The sequence below is a fragment of the Photinus pyralis genome, unplaced genomic scaffold, assembly GCF_008802855.1.
Source record: "Photinus pyralis isolate 1611_PpyrPB1 unplaced genomic scaffold, Ppyr1.3 Ppyr1.4_LG1, whole genome shotgun sequence".
Taxonomy (NCBI): Eukaryota; Metazoa; Arthropoda; class Insecta; order Coleoptera; family Lampyridae; genus Photinus; species Photinus pyralis.
In genome coordinates, this window is record NW_022170249.1 from 27,407,871 (window position 1) to 27,426,912 (window position 19,042).

Consider the following 19,042-nt stretch of genomic DNA (forward strand, 5'->3'; position numbering starts at 1 on the left):
TTCTATTTAACAGTCTCAACCATATTTTTGCTGCATGTCATACCAGGCTGATTGGTCTATGTTCACCACACTTATTTGTTCCTTTCTTTTCAGTCAGAGGTATCAGAGTTTTCAGCAAATCTTCAGACCATTCCCCCGATCCATATATCATTACATGCTACAGATGTTAATTCCTTCATCCCTTCTTTTTGAAGACACCTTAATATCTCTAATGGAGTTCCGTCTATTCCCGTAGCTTTATCTGATTTGCTCTTTCATTGCTCTTCTCATTTCGGTGAACATAAAGCTGACCCCTGTATTGTCAGGGCAGGCTGATTCTTCTGTTTCCAGTTCCAGTTTGGCTTGGATTTTCATTAGTTTTTAGAGATCTATCATGTACTCGTTCCATTCATTTAGAATTTCTTTCTCTTCTTTCATTACTTTTAAATTCCTTTCTTCCACCTCATTGCTATACCAGGTCTTGATGATCTATCCCAGGTAACCTCTTTCATCATGTTGTAAACAATATCGTGCCTTCCTTTCATATCAAACTTTTCTATTTCATTACATTCTTCCTGGATTATGTTTTCAATCCTTGAGTATACTTCCTACTACTTCCTCATCCTCAGTCGAATAACTGAGTCTGAGACTGAGTCAGTGGTACTATCACTATCATATCCTTTGGCACAGCGGTAAGCTTTAGAGCCAGCATTCTATCGCAGCCATAAATCAATTTGCTTGCTGACAAGAGATCCCACTTTGTTTTTCTATCCCTTTTTACAAATGTAAAAGGACATTGCATCATCACAATTTTCCAATTTACCTTTTTCCTCGCCTTCATTATTTTTCATGAATTTTCGAAGAATCCATATTTCTTTTCATCTTTTTCTGGCACTTCTCAAGGGATACTGTGAGGTATTCTGAATTATAATTCAAGAAAAGTGCTTTTATCCATTTTTATGTTATACGTACTCCGTAATACTTTTTCTAAAAATGCCAACAAAAAGGACACGTATGTGGTTTTTGCAGAACCTTTAAAATAAGTCACCATTCAACCCTTTTTCCTATTTAACCATGGCATACAACACCGCTATGCATCTACACCAGGCATGGGCATTTTTGCTTTCGTAAAAATCATTAAAAAAAAAACAATAAGTACTCCTGAAAATTAATACGATTTTGCATACAAAATGTACCAGATGTGGATAATAAATCCCCATATTCAGCTTGTATCCGAATTTTCATTTATGCTCTTAAGATTTGTTGCAATATAACTATGGGTTAAAAATGTTGCTTAGTCCCAAAACACTGCTACATAAAGACCTGACGTTAATAATGACATCGACGTAGTGTTGAATAGTAAAGTTGTTGAAAAAACAGCTATGACGATGTAGTACACATATAAAAGATCTAATCTGTATGAGCTTGTCAACAAACACTTTCGATTAGGATATGCTGTCACCTGAACGTTTACTACAGTTTCTTTGTGTATTTTTTTCTGTCGTCGCATAGAATCTGTATCCGTTATCACCACTTTTTTGGAACCAAAAATCTTTTTTTAAAGAAGATGTAACTACTCTACTACTAAATAATGTGGTACCACAAACCAAAACAAATCGTTGGTTATGGCAGCATGCGGCTAGTAGTTCGTACTGTCTTGATTATACAAGTAATAGTTGCTCACTCAGTATTATAACCAAGATTATAGCAGAACATTATGTAATAATCGCCAATAAATAACCAAATCATTACTAAGTAAAGTTGGCCGTACCTATCTGTTTTTTCGAATAACTCGGTAAACAAAAGCACAAAATTTTTGTTTATCGGCAATAAATAGCACAAAATTAATTAGTATAAGTTTTTCGAAATTGTTACATGGGTATGGCTTAGTGAAGTTGGCCGTACCCATCTGTTTTTTCGAATAACTCGGTAAATTCAAAAGCACAAAACTTTTGTTTATCAGCAATAAATAGCACAAAATTAGCACAAAATTAATTAGTATAAGTTTTTCGAAATTATTACATGGGTATCGCTTAGTGAAGTTGGCCGTACCTATCTGTTTTTTCGAATAACTCGGTAAACAAAAGCACAAAATTTTTGTTTATCGGCAATAAATAGCACAAAATTAATTAGTATAAGTTTTTCGAAATTGTTACATGGGTATGGCTTAGTGAAGTTGGCCGTACCCATCTGTTTTTTCGAATAACTCGGTAAATTCAAAAGCACAAAACTTTTGTTTATCAGCAATAAATAGCACAAAATTAGCACAAAATTAATTAGTATAAGTTTTTCGAAATTATTACATGGGTATCGCTTAGTGAAGTTGGCCGTACCCATCTGTTTTTTCGAATAACTCGGTAAATTCCAAAGCACAAAATTTTGGTTTACCGGCAATAAATAGCACAAAATTAGCACAAATTTAATTAGTATAAGTTTTTCGAAATTATAACATGGGTATCGCTTAGTGAAGTTGGCCGTACCCATCTGTTTTTTCGAATAACTCGGTAAATTCAAAAGCACAAAATTTTTGTTTATCAGCAATAAATAGCACAAAATTAGCACAAAAATATAGTTACAACAATTTTAAGTTTGGTGAAATGGGCATTGCCAACTTCACGGACCTGTTTAAGATGTGATGTGGAACAGTGAAAATTGCCAAGGGTTAAAATCTTGGTAAACAGAGATTTCAGAAATGTTAGTCTATTATTACTGTGCTCAGTACTGCATTGCCTGCAGGCTGCAGTTAATAATGGAACTTTTATTAATACCAATTATTTTTCATTGCATCGAATCAGAAATCATTTTACACAGTCTGCTATTTGCTCAAACTGTAAGATACAAACAAGACAATCGTTATAATTACGTGCATTAATACCCAAAGTTAGACAATAATATGCTTATGTATATACGTACTTCTGAATTATGTGTCCATGATATAGTAGGTGGCGGTTCAGGGCTGTGTTTAACTATACACGTTAAATTCATTGTGCTTCCCTTATTGATGTACATTTCTGGACCTCCTAGCAGTGTTGTTATAGGCTCTGTAAAAGAGATAAAGCGTTAAAAAAAGTTTCACGAGCAAACAGGCTGAACCTATAAAATACTGGCGCTATTAAACATAACCACTTATCCCAGTTAAAGTTTTCGTTAATTTATTACAATCGCGAACAAAGTTTGAACAGAAAACCGCGCTTTAATTGAAAACTGCCCAATTTAAATTTTAAATTGTCGCATTAAGTGTCAATGCTTTTTGGTACAGGTTTTCAGGAATATATTCTTTGTCGGTGTAGTTGGGTTTAGTCATAACCAAATAATCCGTACATTGAATTTAAATTTTTAATGTGCATACGTAACGTCACTTCGCCTGATGAAAGCTATGGTTCATCTACTTACTCGTATTTTCAAGAAATGAGGATTGACGACATGGTTTTAGAATTCTCGCGTCGTGGTGTTCTGTAAGGGTTTGTTAGTCTTCAAATTTATATCGTAACTTTCAAAAGAACTTATCGATTCTTATAATTTAGAAAGTACATATAACATTGTTTAATCAACTTTAAATCGTTCTGTTTACTTGAAAGCTTTTTCTTTTCTTAGACTAAATTGGTTTCGTTCATAAAGAACTTTCGAATAAACCGTTTGATTTTATTGAAAATTTTACTTGGCCTAATTTATTAGATTTGCTGTTTGCTTTATACTTGATTGCTCTCTTGAAGTATTGCACGCCATATAAAAGGGGTAATTAAATTTAATTTCTAATTAACTGCACGTAGGCAATTATACCATTAATTTAATTATGTCGTTTATCTGTTCTTATTTTATTATTGTGTATGTCAGTGGTAGGTAGACGTAAAGATAGCTCGAAATAGACAAGTTAAATGTTCGGGAAATGTTTGTAACTTCCCCGTTTACGTAAAATTCATGTTGAAAAAAAAAAAGGTTTCCGAGGGCCGCAACTTCCCTTCAAAAGAACTATAAAAGACAGCCATTATTAACTTAAAAGTTCCTTCTTTGATAAGGCGTATAGTCATTTTACAAGATATAGGTACAGAAGATGGGGTGTAAATAACGTGATTCTTCGAAAATATTTGAAACAACATAAAATCTGTGCGCCGCGACAGTTTCATATGCGAGATGATTCTCATGTGTTAAGTTGCTATTAGATTAGGTATTTTAAGCATAATTACTTGTTAGAAATATCATCTGTTGCAAAGTAATCGTGTGTTGTGAGCGCTGAATTTCAACCCCTCGAATCATTTCGATATTACAGCTGAAATACATAACTTTTCTTACACCCCATATTTTTGTCGAGGTATGAGAGATATCATCTTCTCGTTAGTGCGTCTATTTAATTCTATCATATGAAACTATCGTCGTAAAAGTGTGCTACAGACAAGAACTACAATAAGATTATTTAATTTTATATTTAATACTGGAACGCAGCTATAAACTAAATTTAACTGAATTAAACAATAAATTCATAGCATATGCTGGGTACAATGGAAAATGCTTTACAAGATTTAAGCACGACCTTCAATGTGCATTAGGATTACCGGAGGTTGGAGGGAATGTCCTGCTTTCTGATTTAGGAAGCCATTATTGATAATTCCACGATTGGCGTGCGGGATAAAATGGCAGTAAGAGTGGGTAATATTATTTTGAAGAACCACCTTTTAAATTCTCGTAAGGACGATTATTGTTAACACGTTTTTGAGGAGCTTTTAATGTTTTTCGTAAGATCCCTTGTGGATTTTTTCTGCAATATTTATCACTGTATTATTCTCGCATCTACCTTTAGGAAAGCGTAACCCCAAATCCTGGTAAAGGAGTTTTAAGTATAAAAGGTGGATATAAAAAAGGGCGAACATCAGCAAGAAATTTTATTCTCCCATAGGGGTGTATTCGCTGTCCTGTCGAAAATCTGATACTCAATGCAAAATTCTTAGATGGTTATAACGTAGAATGTAGTTTACAATTTCGCGATGTAAAACCCAAGACTCTCTCTTGGGATGAATTGCCAAATTCACTTTTCCATTCGTCTGTCCATCGGTACGCTACTTTATTTTGTGCACGTTTACACTGGAATTCTAAAACTTCTGGATTGACACAATCTCGTACTCGAGGACGTTCATGAATTTATTTCTAAATTCATCCAAATTAGTTCGTATCCGTTGACACCGATAAAGTTCTACCGCAATGCAACGATGCAACACTAACTTCCATTAAATTACTTTACACCTTCAAAGCAATGTGCAAAGGTTGCATTCAGCACACATATTCTACGAAGGAAGAGTGCATGAGTAGGTATTTGTCTTTGATCTTACGGAAAGTTTAAAACTTCCATTTCCACTACTAACACTACAAAGTTCGATGAAGAAAACTATTCTTAGCAGGTATATATCCGTACGATATCTAGAAGTATCGGGCGGGTAAGCCCTGATTGATGTGTTATAGTTCGAAAGTTTAGATTTTCTGAATATAACTTTCAACGATGTAGAAAAAAGTTTGAAACTTTCATACATATCTGTCGGGTAGAATGGAACTTCTTTCAGATACATTTGCTTAGAAATAGCAATTACCTTCTGTTACTTCTCAATCCCTCGCCTTACATATGTGTACTTAAGTTTAATCGTTTCCCACCTTCTACGGTCCAATTTAATTTTTGTAGGTCATATTTAGTTATGTAATAATGAGGAATTTAAAATTGTTATCAAATAACAAAGAAGTTTAAATAACCAAAATTGTTACCAAATAAAAGGAGAATTACCTTTGATTTCTTTTAGGGTTCAAGTTCCAGACACGTTTTACATTACATACCAATTCTTGTTCAATGTACAAGTCTTGTAACCTTGGGTTAAACTCACTCTTACCTGCGGTTGCGGCCGCCCTTCGCTCATCCCCACATCTGCTAATAGCAAGCGGCCCTTTTTGTGTGAAACCAGTATCAGAAATAGGTCATCAGGTCACGAAGGGGATACTAACAGCGAGGATCGGCCCTCATATGGAACAACTTCCGTTACTACTGCGTGTTAAAGCGTATCGTTAAATACCTCAAAGGGATAAATTTGCATTGTAACTTGGTCAGTAATTTACCATAATTCCCACGGATGCATGATCGACTTGAACGCGGTAGTTGCATTGATGTTTTCTGCCGGTAGCGGGTACCTTTTGATTGCTACGCCTATACTGTATTCATTTTAAGAAAGCACAGGAAAGCTTTGACCTGTGATTGGTTAAAACACGAGTCAGTATTACACTGAAACATAAAGCGAGTGGCGAATTTTTCAAGCTGGTAGTTTCTGTTGCCAACTAAACTGTTGAAGTGTCATTAGCTGTTAATGCCAAAGATTTATTTCTGTTTGCGGTGCTAGATTTTTCCACTTTACAATAATTTAGTGCCGTTTTATACTTCTCCTGTGTGTGCTTATCTTCTAACACAGCGCCATCTACTACCTTCTTATAATGAATGCAGTATAGTGCATATGTTTTCGATCTTGGACTTACGGCCACAAGTAATATGCGTTGGTCCTTCAGGCATTAGTTAACTACGGTACCACCGAGGTTAGGTTCCTGGATTTTGTTTGTTACAGGTTCGGACTCGGTACAGGAGTGCCCTCTACAGCGACCGAGTTTATTCAAGGTAAGGGAACATTTTGTATTTGGGATTTTTCCGGAAGTGTACGAGGAGAGATCATAACAAAAGTTTTTAATATTGATTTATTTGATGACACCTTTTAAACGTTTACTGTATTTTCTAATAATGTGAGCAGCGCTTCTGGACGTCGAAAATCAGCACCAAATCTTTCGAAAATATGACTTATTGAAATTCATCTTTTCTTCTTTCTTGGTTGAGAAGTGCAAATTTTTAATCAACTGTAATGAATAGCGTAAATTAAAACTACATTCTTCACTCCACCCAATAAATTGAACACATAGTACACATTTATTACATTACAATATAACGCTTTTGTGTAACTTCTGTTTAGTAAATATCTCAATTGATGAACTCATGATTAATTTTGAATATTCTGTATCCATTAATAGTGTCCGGAATAACTCATTACAATTTTGTAATTACTTATTTGATTAAAATGGGCAGTTAGATATTTAGAATAATAGGAAACATTCAATAAATAACATTTAATTGGGAAATAAATTACGTTTGCGATTAGTGTGTTTAGGGGATTAGATTTGTAATTAAATGCGACATGTGCTTACATTGATATCGTACTTTATCGCACCCTAATTGTTTTTCGGTATAAATAATTCGCAAAGTTAGTCAAGTGGGGGATGAAGTAAGTAATGAGCGAGATCGCTTGGGAAGCTGTTACCGACACATATTCGTGCATGTGTGCTTGCATTTGCATCTTTGCAATCTATTACACATGAAGTATCCTCGCGCGTAATGCACCTCATTAGGTTTTAACTGCACCATTTACCATAAAAACAATAAAATTTAACGTATGTACGTGCCACGTTAGCAGAACTTTGTGATATATGTACCAGACAGGTAAACTATTTATCTTAATTAAGCGATCTCTGCATTGTTTTCAGCATGAAAGCGGAAAAGCTCTGCACGAGACACTTTTTCAATAAACCATTTTCTAATGCATCAATTCAACTACTATAGGAGCCATAGGAGATATTTTATTTACGTATAATATTCTAATATGCATAGGACCACGTAAAAAAAACGTTCAAAACGCCTTGTGGGCTTTCGAAAAATAGTGTCTAACCTAAAAACTTTATCACAACATTCGTGTCGAGTCTCCTATCACGCAATGACGCAAGTGCGTGTAGCCCACTATACTTTAAGGGTCTACCAAACGTTTTAAAAACTAATTTTCTTAATTATTTAAATACAGAAAAGCGAAATAACAAATGTAGCGAAAAAGAAGCGAATCTGTCACGTTATGGGTAATCAGGTTTGGAAAGACGACAATGTCATCAATGAGCTTCTCAGTATACCCGGCTTCGCTTCCTCTTGAATGTGATACAGCCTCAAAACCCTAAACAAATTCTGCTGTTATTACCTATAACATAAGGACTTGTTTTACGTTACGAATTTTTCACATTTCCTGTAAAAGGCGAAATTTGATCAAAGGCATCAATATGTTATATTTGCTTCAATTTCAGAGATCAAATATTTTCTGCTGACAAATAATTACGTCAAGTTTACATTAGCATCCAGTTAGGAACCAGAATACAGATATCTTTTATTTTTTCCCGAATTTCCTGCCCTAATTGAACAAACAATTTACATTTGCAAGAAATTTAAAAAGGTATTTATATATGTACGTTCTTTGGAGAGACTAAAGTAAAGAAAAACGTTTAATAGGACCTATATGTATATTTACGTTCAGTAGAAATGGGCAAATAACGCTAGCTAAATTAAATAGAGTCGGAAATTGTACAAAAATAACGCAACTTTTGTAAAATCTTCAAAATATTTATATTTTTTAAATATAAATACTGATGGTTCTTAACTTACAGCTCAGGAAGTCGATCTCCTATTTCACAAGAGCAAGCTGATTGTATTTAATGTGTTGCTTCCCCAAACTAGAATTAATATCCTCCAGTTTTTTCTTTCAAAGAAAATATCCTAGCACGTGTAACCATTGGCCTACTGCGAAACGACAAATAAGTTGAATTTCTAGTATTGTGTCGTCGTACCGATCTCGAACCAGATTTAGAATAAATTACTTTATTTGCATTTTTTATAATAAACACGTTAATTCATTCGTGTCGATATCTTTCATCCCTCTCATGCAAAGGTATAGTAAGCGAAAACATTTTTAAATTACATTTCAATATTGAAGCCGCTTTTGCACGCTCCACAATGGTTTTTCTGTATGGGGGCGCAATTTGTACCCTCTAATATTCGAATAAATAAATGTTTTGACAAAAAAATTGTTATACCTACACAAATAATTTTGGCAAATTTAACCCCCCATAAATTTTTAAATGAGACGAGGGGCCAGCTTACGCATATTTGGAAAGGATTTCCATTATTCACAAAACTTCTTTTATCTTTTTAAAATATGGACTGGTAATTTATTATTATAAATCGCAATTTAAGCTTCAAAGGTTAAAAAATTAATAAAAGCCCAAAAACTAACAGAACGACCTCCACTAACTTCCATACAATAATACAACCTTGATTCAAACCCAGATCAAAACCTTCGGCATTTGGTGATCATTCCTTGTGTAATCTTTTCTCTCCGAAGAAAAAGTCATTTTTATTACGATTGATTAATATAGTTCGTTCTAACTTAAACTAAATCATTTTAGAAGTTGAACGTTGCATCCAATTCCATAGATATACGAATGCTCAATTTAATATATTTAATAACGGAAGCTTGATAGATTGTCGAATCAATTTGTTTTCTGGAAAATATATTTCTGTAGATAAAATGAATCTAACAAGAATGACAATACGTTCGGTGATTTATTGAAGTATTTTTCGTGTCCAGATGGGTGTGTTATTTCTCGAATTGATTACTTAAAGTAGTCACTTTGAAATTCAACCTTTTATATGTTCAGAATAATAAATATGAAAGTGAATTAGGTTTCGGCGGATATTGAGCATCTACCTTGACGTGGTAAAATATTTGGGTGATATATATATATATATAAGTAAGTAAATGTGATAGGACGACATCAATCAATTACGCAGCACCCCGTGAGTATTGCTGTTTCTGCACAGGGAGCCACAAGGCTCTTATTTTGCAATATTACGAAATTGAAAGTTATTGGTGCCTCACTTTTCATATATCATTCCACCACCTCGTTGTAAAAACACTGACTGCATCCTTTCTTCACTCTTATTAAATGTTTTATGACAGCTTTCTAAAAAAAGGAGACAGCAAATTTTCCCAGAGTAGATTCAATTAAAAAACTTGACAATCACCATAATAGGGACTACCCGGATGAATTTAATAGACTGAAGTAGTCCACTTCTTTTGGCCCTTCTCGAAAGATTTATATCGCCGAAGTTTAAGCCTACGAACTTAACTTGATTAAACAAGAAATTGGTGCCTGCACCGCCATATTCTTATACTTACAATTGATTTTACCATAAGCTCGACTACCTACAGACAGAATTTTAATAAACGCGAATCCCATTATCCAAATAGTAACTAAAAGAGATAATTACATTTCAAGTAAGGGAGGTTTGGTTTTATTAAATTTTTCTTTCCGCATCGCCGTAGAGATTATACTGAAGGAAATACGATTTAAGAGAGAAACGTTTCAATTATAAAAGTCTGCGGTAGCTGAGACTTTAAAAGAACGCTAATTATTTTGCAAGAATGTGTTTATTAACGAAGACTGCCTTTATGTGACCGCGCCAATTCATTACGCCTTTTTATTTCTTCTAATTATGCGCCCTTTTGTTAAAAAGAAATATACTTTGTCTTTTTAATTCACGCCTTAAGACGTTCTAAAACGAATGTATTTTAATGGCATAATGGTCGAATAATTACAAAGTATACAATTAAACGAAAAAGGACTAAGAATTTCAATTACAAGGTGGATCGTACTCGTGCTCCGCTTAACATCAGAGGTAGGCATTTTCCATGTCAAAATACTATAGAACCAAAAGAATATTTGGGTTGATTTTACAGAAAATATCAGATACTGCTTTTTGATTGAGCACAAAATAAGATTGAGGCCTGGATTGAGGAAAGTCGTTGAACAGCATTTGTGGAACCACCAAAATTGTTCTCATTTCATCCCCTCTACGACTTGCACCCAATTATTTAAAAAACCACTACATTCATTTCGCCTTATCCTGTCTTTTTAAAGGGACACCTCTGCCTCACACCCTTTCAAGTTCCATCCAATCCGTTCTGTTGCTGAATGGTGATAAGCCTTATATTCTTACAGGTTACCCCTTTTTAATTTTAACTGTCCATCAATCTTTCCCACAGAACACAGTCAATGCCTTTACGAGATGAACGAAACCGAAACGCAGATTCGTTCCTTTTTCCAGAAATCTTTCGTCTATTATTGTTGTTCCACATCCAATCGAATCTCTTGTTCCCCTCCCTCTTCTAAATCCGAACTGCATTTCTTTCACATTTTCTTCCATTATCCTTCTGTTTAACAAGCTCAACAATCTTTTCGCCGCATGTCCTACCAGGCTGATTGTTCTATGTTTACCACACTTCTCTGTTCCTGTGTTTTTAGCCAGTGCCATCATCTGAGTCTTCAGGAAATTTTCAGACCATTCCCGATTCATATATAGAGGTGTTAATTCCTTCATTCCTTCTTTCTGAGGGTACGTTAATATTTCTACTGGAATTTCATCTATTCCCCGTAGCTTTAGCTTTACCTGATCTCATATCGTTCATTACCCTTTCCACTTTGGTAAGTATAATGCGGGCTCCTATATTGTCAGGACAGTCCAGCAGCTTTGGTTTTTCATTGGTTTTATACCATACCATACCATTTGGAAGTGCTTTCCAAATTGCTCGTAATTTTTAAGACATTATAGAAATGTTTCGTACGGCGCTTCCATGGTTTGTGAGTTTCTAGTCTATACGCACCCAAATTAATAAGAAAAAGTGTTTTCCCGAGAAATTTTGGTGTAGTCGATTTTTGGTAAAAAAGGAAGGTTATACACTGCCTACTTTGAGCCCCGAAAAAAAAAATTGTCTCAGATCGACCCGGAAAAAAAATTTTCTTATAGAATGTGGCCTGTAGAATCCATAATTTCAAACAGTTCCAAGATTGGGCTACTAGTTCAAAAGTTACAGCCCTTTGAATTTTTTTTCGAAATGGTTTCTAGTCTATAACTTTTGATTGAGAAGTCTGATCGAAAAAGTACGAATTGATTTGGATTCTACGCACCCAAATTAATAAGAAAAAGTGTTTTCCCGAGAAATTTCGGTGTAGTCGATTTTTGGTAAAAAAGGAAGGTTATACACTGCCTTTTTTTGAGCCCGAAAAAAAATTGTCTCAGATCGACCCGGAAAAAATTTTCTTATAGAATGTGCCTGTAGAATCCATAATTTCAAACAGTTCCAAGATTGGGCTACTAGTTCAAAAGTTACAGCCCTTTGAATTTTTTTTCGAAATTGGTGTCTAGTCTATAACTTTTGATTGAGAAGTCTGATCGAAAAAGTACGAATTGATTTGGATTCTACGCACCCAAATTAATAAGAAAAAGTGTTTTCCCGAGAAATTTCGGTGTAGTCGATTTTTGGTAAAAAAGGAAGGTTATACACTGCCTTTTTTTGAGCCCCGAAAAAAAAATTGTCTCAGATCGACCCGGAAAAAAATTTTGTTATAGAATGTGGCCTGTAGAATCCATAATTTCAAACAGTTCCAAGATTGGGCTACTAGTTCAAAAGTTACAGCCCTTTGAATTTGTTTCTAGTCTATAACTTTTGATTGAGAAGTCTGATCGAAAAAGTACAAATTGATTTGGATTCTACGCACCCAAATTAATAAGAAAAAGTGTTTTCCCGAGAAATTTTGGTGCAGTCGATTTTTGGTAAAAAAGGAAGGTTATACACTGCCTTTCTTTGAGCCCCGAAAAAAAAATTGTCTCAGATCGACCCGGAAAAAAATTTTCTTATAGAATGTGGCCTGTAGAATCCATAATTTCAAACAGGTCCAAGATTGGGCTACTAGTTCAAAAGTTACAGCCCTTTGAATTTTTTTTCGAAATTGGTTTCTAGTCTATAACTTTTAATTGAGAAGTCTGATCGAAAAAGTACGAATTGATTTGGATTCTACGCACCCAAATTAATAAGAAAAAGTGTTTTCCCGAGAAATTTTGGTGTAGTCAATTTTTGGTAAAAAGGAAGGTTATACACTGCCTTTTTTTGAGCCCCGAAAAAAAATTGTCTCAGATCGACCCGGAAAAAATTTTTCTTATAGAATGTGACCTGTAGAATCCATAATTTCAAACAGTTCCAAGATTGGGCTACTAGTTCAAAAGTTACAGCCCTTTGAATTTTTTTTCGAAATTGGTTTCTGTTGTGACTTTAGATTTTCTGCGAAAAGCCGCTTCTCTATGGAAATGCGCATGTTAAGAAAAAAATGGATAACTTTTTTATTTTGTGATTAATATTGATGCAAATTGAATCCTAAATGGATGGAAACGCTACTTCAGATACATGCAATGCAAGAAGTAGAAACTCCTCTTTAACATTTTTAACAAGTTTCTTTCTCCTAAACGTACCATGAATTCTTGTAAGCGATTTTTGAAAAATATCTTTAAGATTCTGATTTTGCAGAAGGGATTTGTTGGAATATTGCTAATAGAACTATTAAATTGTTTAGACTCTGGAAGACGGCTTTAAAGAAGATCCTTTAGAATATTGCGTACATTCCCATTCTCGAAACGATTTTCAAGAAGATTTTTAGTAAAATCCCTAGGCATGCTTGCAAAAAGATTGCGAGAAAAACGTCTAAGGTCCTAGTAAGCAGTGGCGAATGATCTTAAGAAAATGTCTATGAAAGATTCCTAGGATGATTATGAATTATGAATAAATAAAATAATTTCACTTCATAAACTTGCGAAGATTAATTTTTATTGAAGCTTTCACAATAGTAAAGATGGGTCGAGAGTAAAACTTCACAAAAGTTAAATTACATTCAAGTACTTTCAAAAACTTTGTTTTAAGATAAGGAAAACAATTCTGACTAGGATGACAAATTGACCCCTGATGATCGTTGCGTCAACATAAAACCTTATCGAACATTTTACATTTTGTATTAACATAAGTCATAAAATGTTTCAATCTCACCCTTTATATCCAGTTGATTTATTTCTTTTGCTGCCGCTATTATTTTAAATATTGTTAGTATATTATGCAGCAATGACACGTGTGTGGCAGTTCCAGAATAGTAATATATAATGGCAATATTTCAACATATTATTTACTCCTTGCGTTCTTTTTAGTAAAATCCCTAGGCATGCTTGTAAAAGGTGATGCAAGTGAACAGGTCCTTCCTCGGGCCCTTCTTACCGGACACTGTTTAGAATAAAGGTGACGCTCCGAATCAAAAATTGGAAATTTCTTATACATTTCCTTTTATTATCTCGGCTCGCTTTTAATGACCAAAATATGTACACAATTACCTACTTACTGTAGAACTTCTTCTTTTTAAATGTCCATCAAATTTTGGACAGTTAGTTGAACAATTTGCATGCCAAATCAAAGAACGTTTTGAATAGATTGATTTTTTTTTACTATACTCTCTCTTTCCAATCATTTCCTTTTTACGCAAAAGTCAGAACCTGTCATTTCAACAACAAAAGCAAAAGTGATAGTTTCTCCATACCGATGGGTACCATCGCGCGCAGAGTCACCCAAATCAAGATTACATCCAATGAAACAACGGGACACAACAACATAAAGATATTTTCAAAAACCTTCATTAAAGTATCCCTAGAGGTGAAGCAGTGGTAAAGGGATCAACTATGAACGTAAAATTTTCGGATCAAATACTCATATTCCAAAACGAAACCTCAATACGAGTTTTAATTTATTGTGTGTTTAACCAATCATAGCATCACAATGTCGTTACTAAAGTCAACGACTACCTATATCTTGGTTACACTATACCAACTGTTCTGTGAAGAGCTGTTTGCTTTGAGTATATACAAAGAGTCTTAGATGGAAAGAAAGAAAAATTTCGAATACGTTTTATAACAAGAAGTTGTAAGCCTACTATCAGTGAGTTGTAACATTATATTATTATACATAATGAGTTACAAAACTCGCCTCTCCAGCTCTTTGGTAACTTACTTTCACCCTCTCATATCGCGCTACTATGCCTTGTAGTCTAAAATCGTCGCAAAGGGATGTCATTACGAATATTATGGAAACTGGAAGCGAATATGGTAAGGTAAATTAAATATAGAAGCGAGTGATATTTAAGAAACAAGTTTGCTACGGAAACGGAACGCTGGGGAAGTTTTACCATATAAGCTAGAGCTCAAATTCAACCCCACGTCGTTATCATAAAGTAAACACGCGTCTTGTGTTACGTGCACTGTCTGCTACACGTAGATTCATTTTCCTAGCATGAGAGCGACTAACTAGTAGGTTTCAGTATGGCAAAACCGAATAATATGTATAAGTATCTCTCTAAATCGATTCTAAAAACAGAAATAAGGATTAGGGAGATATTTCGCAAAATCCGCTTTACCAACTTCATTTTAAAAGAAACGGCTCGGATTTTACACCGCTTTCAATTTTAATCTTTTACGATCCATGTATTTAGATGAAGGATATTTTTGTCTTCCCGAAACTAAATGAATAACTCCAAAAACGGGGGAGTGCTAAACGGAATGCGCGCCAGCGATTTCTCCGCGACTTAATTTTATATACACCTACTTTCGTTTCCCTTCCCGTTTTATTCAAATTACGCCCGAAATTTGCAACGGAAAACAGTAAAACGTGTTTACTCACCTACTACGGAAAGATGCATTGGGATCCCTATGGGTGGCGTTGTTCCTACTTGACACTCATATACACCCGAATCCCTTCGTTGGGGATAACGTATTTGTAATGTCCACTCTTCTGTTTGTGGATTGTGTATACTTGTAAACCTTTGATCAGACGTGTAAGTCATTCGGCCTACTGTCAGTAAGTGTAGATCTCGATGTCTTATCCACGATACCTGGAACAATGGAGAAGAACGTTGATTATAGTGCTATCTACAGTGGAAGTAACGGTCAGAATTTCCGCAGCATCGATTTACATAAAAACTCAATGGTGCAATTTATTCTCTTAATTCTCTCTAAACACCGTTAGCGTTAAGGGAGATTGATTTACTACAAATGTCTTTCACAATACTAATCAAGTGAAAAGTTTGTAGAAACATTCTTCATTTTATAATATGCGTTTTCCAAATAAAAGAACGCATGTATTAGATTCAAAGAAACAGTTGACAGCTGAAATAATTCATAAAGCAGTTTGAATTATTATAAAATCGGATTTCTAAACTTTTCCACGACTAAGAGGTTTTTTTATCAGAACCTGCAGACACGGTAAAATGTACGCAAACGATGACATTTTCTAAAGGGTTCCAGTGTATCAAAGAAATTATTGTTTTGATAATGAAATATTTATGATCATCCTCATTTATACATTTTTTAAATTACCGTATCTTATAAAGACTAGAAAATTGAAAAATAGACTTTTATTATTTTTAACAGTTCGAAATGACGAGTAGAACACGTTAATATTTAAAACTATTACGATAATAACGTTAAATAGACGTTAGATGAACTAACTGAATGTCGATGTTTCTACCACATTAAACACTTGAACAGGCACCATGCCTTAAGCAACAACATCATTACCTTTACTCGAACCTGGATTTAGCTGTACCCCTAGTACTCGACAAATGTCACCACGTTTTTCTATTCATGTGATGGAAACTCCCAATTCTCCTTGTTTTAATTGTCAAAGATTAGGCCATAATCGAGTTGATTGCCCGGAACCAATTACCGTTTAAAGGATCGCACTATTCTTTTGGATTTATTGGTGCTGCATAATTTAGTGACTAATTTAATTCTGGGAGCAGTTTAATAAGTAGAATGTTCAAAAAAATTGACCGTTTTGGAGTTATAGGGGAAAAACTGAAACAATTCAAAAATTTCGCCCACCAGAAGTTAACCCCGGTGTCGAGTTGGCAAACTTGGATTCATATCCATACTACCATTTGACGTATAAAAATAAAATCCTTACCGACAATAATTTACGCAAGGTGCATCTCCTCTTACAATTCACCTATAACTGAGTGCCACCCTGTACTACCATAATCGATAAATTTTAAACCTTCTAAAGATGAGGCTTGTTCGGACCTATCATCGCAATGCAACACAAATTATTACAAAATCGAACTAGACTGTACTAGACACCAAACGTTGTCTTTGACCAGAACTTACTAAAACAAAGTCAGTTCTGACCCTGGTTCTAGCATACCGCAGACTCTCTTAATATTTACTACACACGGTTTTTTAAAATCCATTTTTCTGGATAATTTTGTGAACCTTGAGTTTTTTTGGGAATAGAATTGACACGAGGGGGTGGGACTTGGGCATTTTACGATCTACATTTCGGGAGTCGGTCAATTCGACCACCAGATCCATAGGAGGGAGAGATATATTCAACATTTTTAAATCATCTTCAGATATTTATGAAATGACCGTTCTTAACGTTTGTCTCGTGCAGAAACAATGAGTTAGAGCTGGTTCCCATTTTACAGAACCTTGCATACATGATGAGTTCTAGATCTCCTCAAATTAACATTTCCTGTGTCTCTTTTTAACCCTTGTTCCTCTGCGCTCATTTTCATTTATTTTATATAATTAAAAATCTATTATTGGTGAATACATACTTATTACTTATTAATATTAAGACGATAAAGGGATATTTTCACCATTTAGTGAATTAATTTTCACAAGATGGTTAGTTTCTCTTTATCGTGGTATATAATACAAAACTTTATTTTATAGCAGAAGCCATATAAATCATTGACAAGCGTCTGACAATTCTACATTTAATTTAGCCGTCAAAAATAGCAAGCTCAGGTTCTGCCGTCGCGGTCGTTTTCATAGAAACAGCATTTTCATATGTTCTGAACGTGATTTTATATCGTGATCCGCGTCCCATTTGAAATAAGAATGACGGATGTCATTAGAATGCACAATCATGTGATTTTATCTACCCTTGCGGTTAAAGCGATTTAGCCTGCTCATTCAAACCTATTAAAATGTAAATTTAACATGTGCTATACAACAAAGAGTATACATAGCGGTATAAATACAGCAAATTTTCAAAATAACCAGTGCACAATTTGAAAGCGCTTATCGTAAATACTTTCCAAAGTACTAATGAACGCGTTCCTATAAAAGCGTTTCGAAACACTTTCGCTCAGAAACAACATACTGTTTAAGAACAGATTTGAATTTTATTCCAAACATTCTATTAAACAAAAGTTTTAAGTAGGATGTTATGAAAATGAAAAGATTCAAAAGGAAATAAGAGCAGAAAATTTCCAGCTTTTGACGAATATTACGAAACTTTAGTAAATGAGTTGTGTTGTACCAGTATCATTTATTTTACATCTCTCTGCGTTGCAAAAATTGTTTTCTTTTTACTTCCTTGTGTAGAAATGTGAGATAAAGTTATGTGTCCCTGCGGTGCAGCATTAGCACGCGAAAATCTTTTGTTTACGAATTTACTTATTCAAACTTATGACTTAATTTTTTAAAACTGGTACAATTTACAAAATTTTCGCATTCTCACGCGCAGTTTTCTTAGGCATATACCTTCGGGGTGATCATGGGATAAGTGGCTACTAACGCTTCAAAAGCATGACCGATTTATTGGCGACTTTTTAACATAAATTTAGTGCAGCTTCGAATACAATCGGACACGACCATGTCTAGTCTTTTTTGTTTCAACCGTTGCATTTCCCTGCGCTATTACTGCCAATCTAGAGAGTTGCATCTTTTTTTTTATGCGGAATAAAGCGCACGAGCGCTCATACGGTAGCAAATTACATAATAAATTTGTCGAAGTTTACTATATACCACCTGACCATTGATGCCATGAAAAATGAACCCCCCCCCGCAAACTTCAGGACCTCTTTCATCAACAGACTCAGAAACAGAATCATACAGGATTACTTTTGGCATATAGGAAAAGGGACAATCGAAAGTTTTAAATACGGTGGTGCGTGAACAACGTAATATGTACAGTCAATGAATTCGAAACCATTGTATGGACTAATGACATGATTTTATCAGCATAACAAATTGTTATTATGTAAATATAATGTTACACATTTGTTAACGTATTGTATATAAATCCATATAGTTTTAATAAAGATAATAATAATAATAATAAAACACGAAATTGTGTCTCTTAGACCGCAAAGTTGTAAAAGAAGTTTTCTATATATTCAATAATCAGTGCAATAGACAATTTTTGTTCTTCCAATGCTACAAATGTCTTCTTATCAGTTTACATTCTCACAACGTCTTCTATCTCATTCCGTAAAAATCCAATACGGCGTTCATAAGAAAGTAGTC

At 34.4% G+C, this 19,042-nt stretch overlaps 1 protein-coding gene across 1 annotated transcript in view; it reads right to left on the minus strand.

Moving 5' to 3' along the window:
- Positions 1-2,892: 2,892 nt before the first annotated feature.
- LOC116158970 (zwei Ig domain protein zig-8-like) overlaps positions 2,893-19,042 on the minus strand; it is a gene marked incomplete at both ends in the record, with an annotated part of 57,648 nt that continues 41,498 nt past the window's right edge. The window contains 2 exon segments of the mRNA XM_031471850.1: positions 2,893-3,020; positions 15,408-15,618. Of these exon segments, the coding sequence (XP_031327710.1) occupies positions 2,893-3,020; positions 15,408-15,618 (339 nt within the window).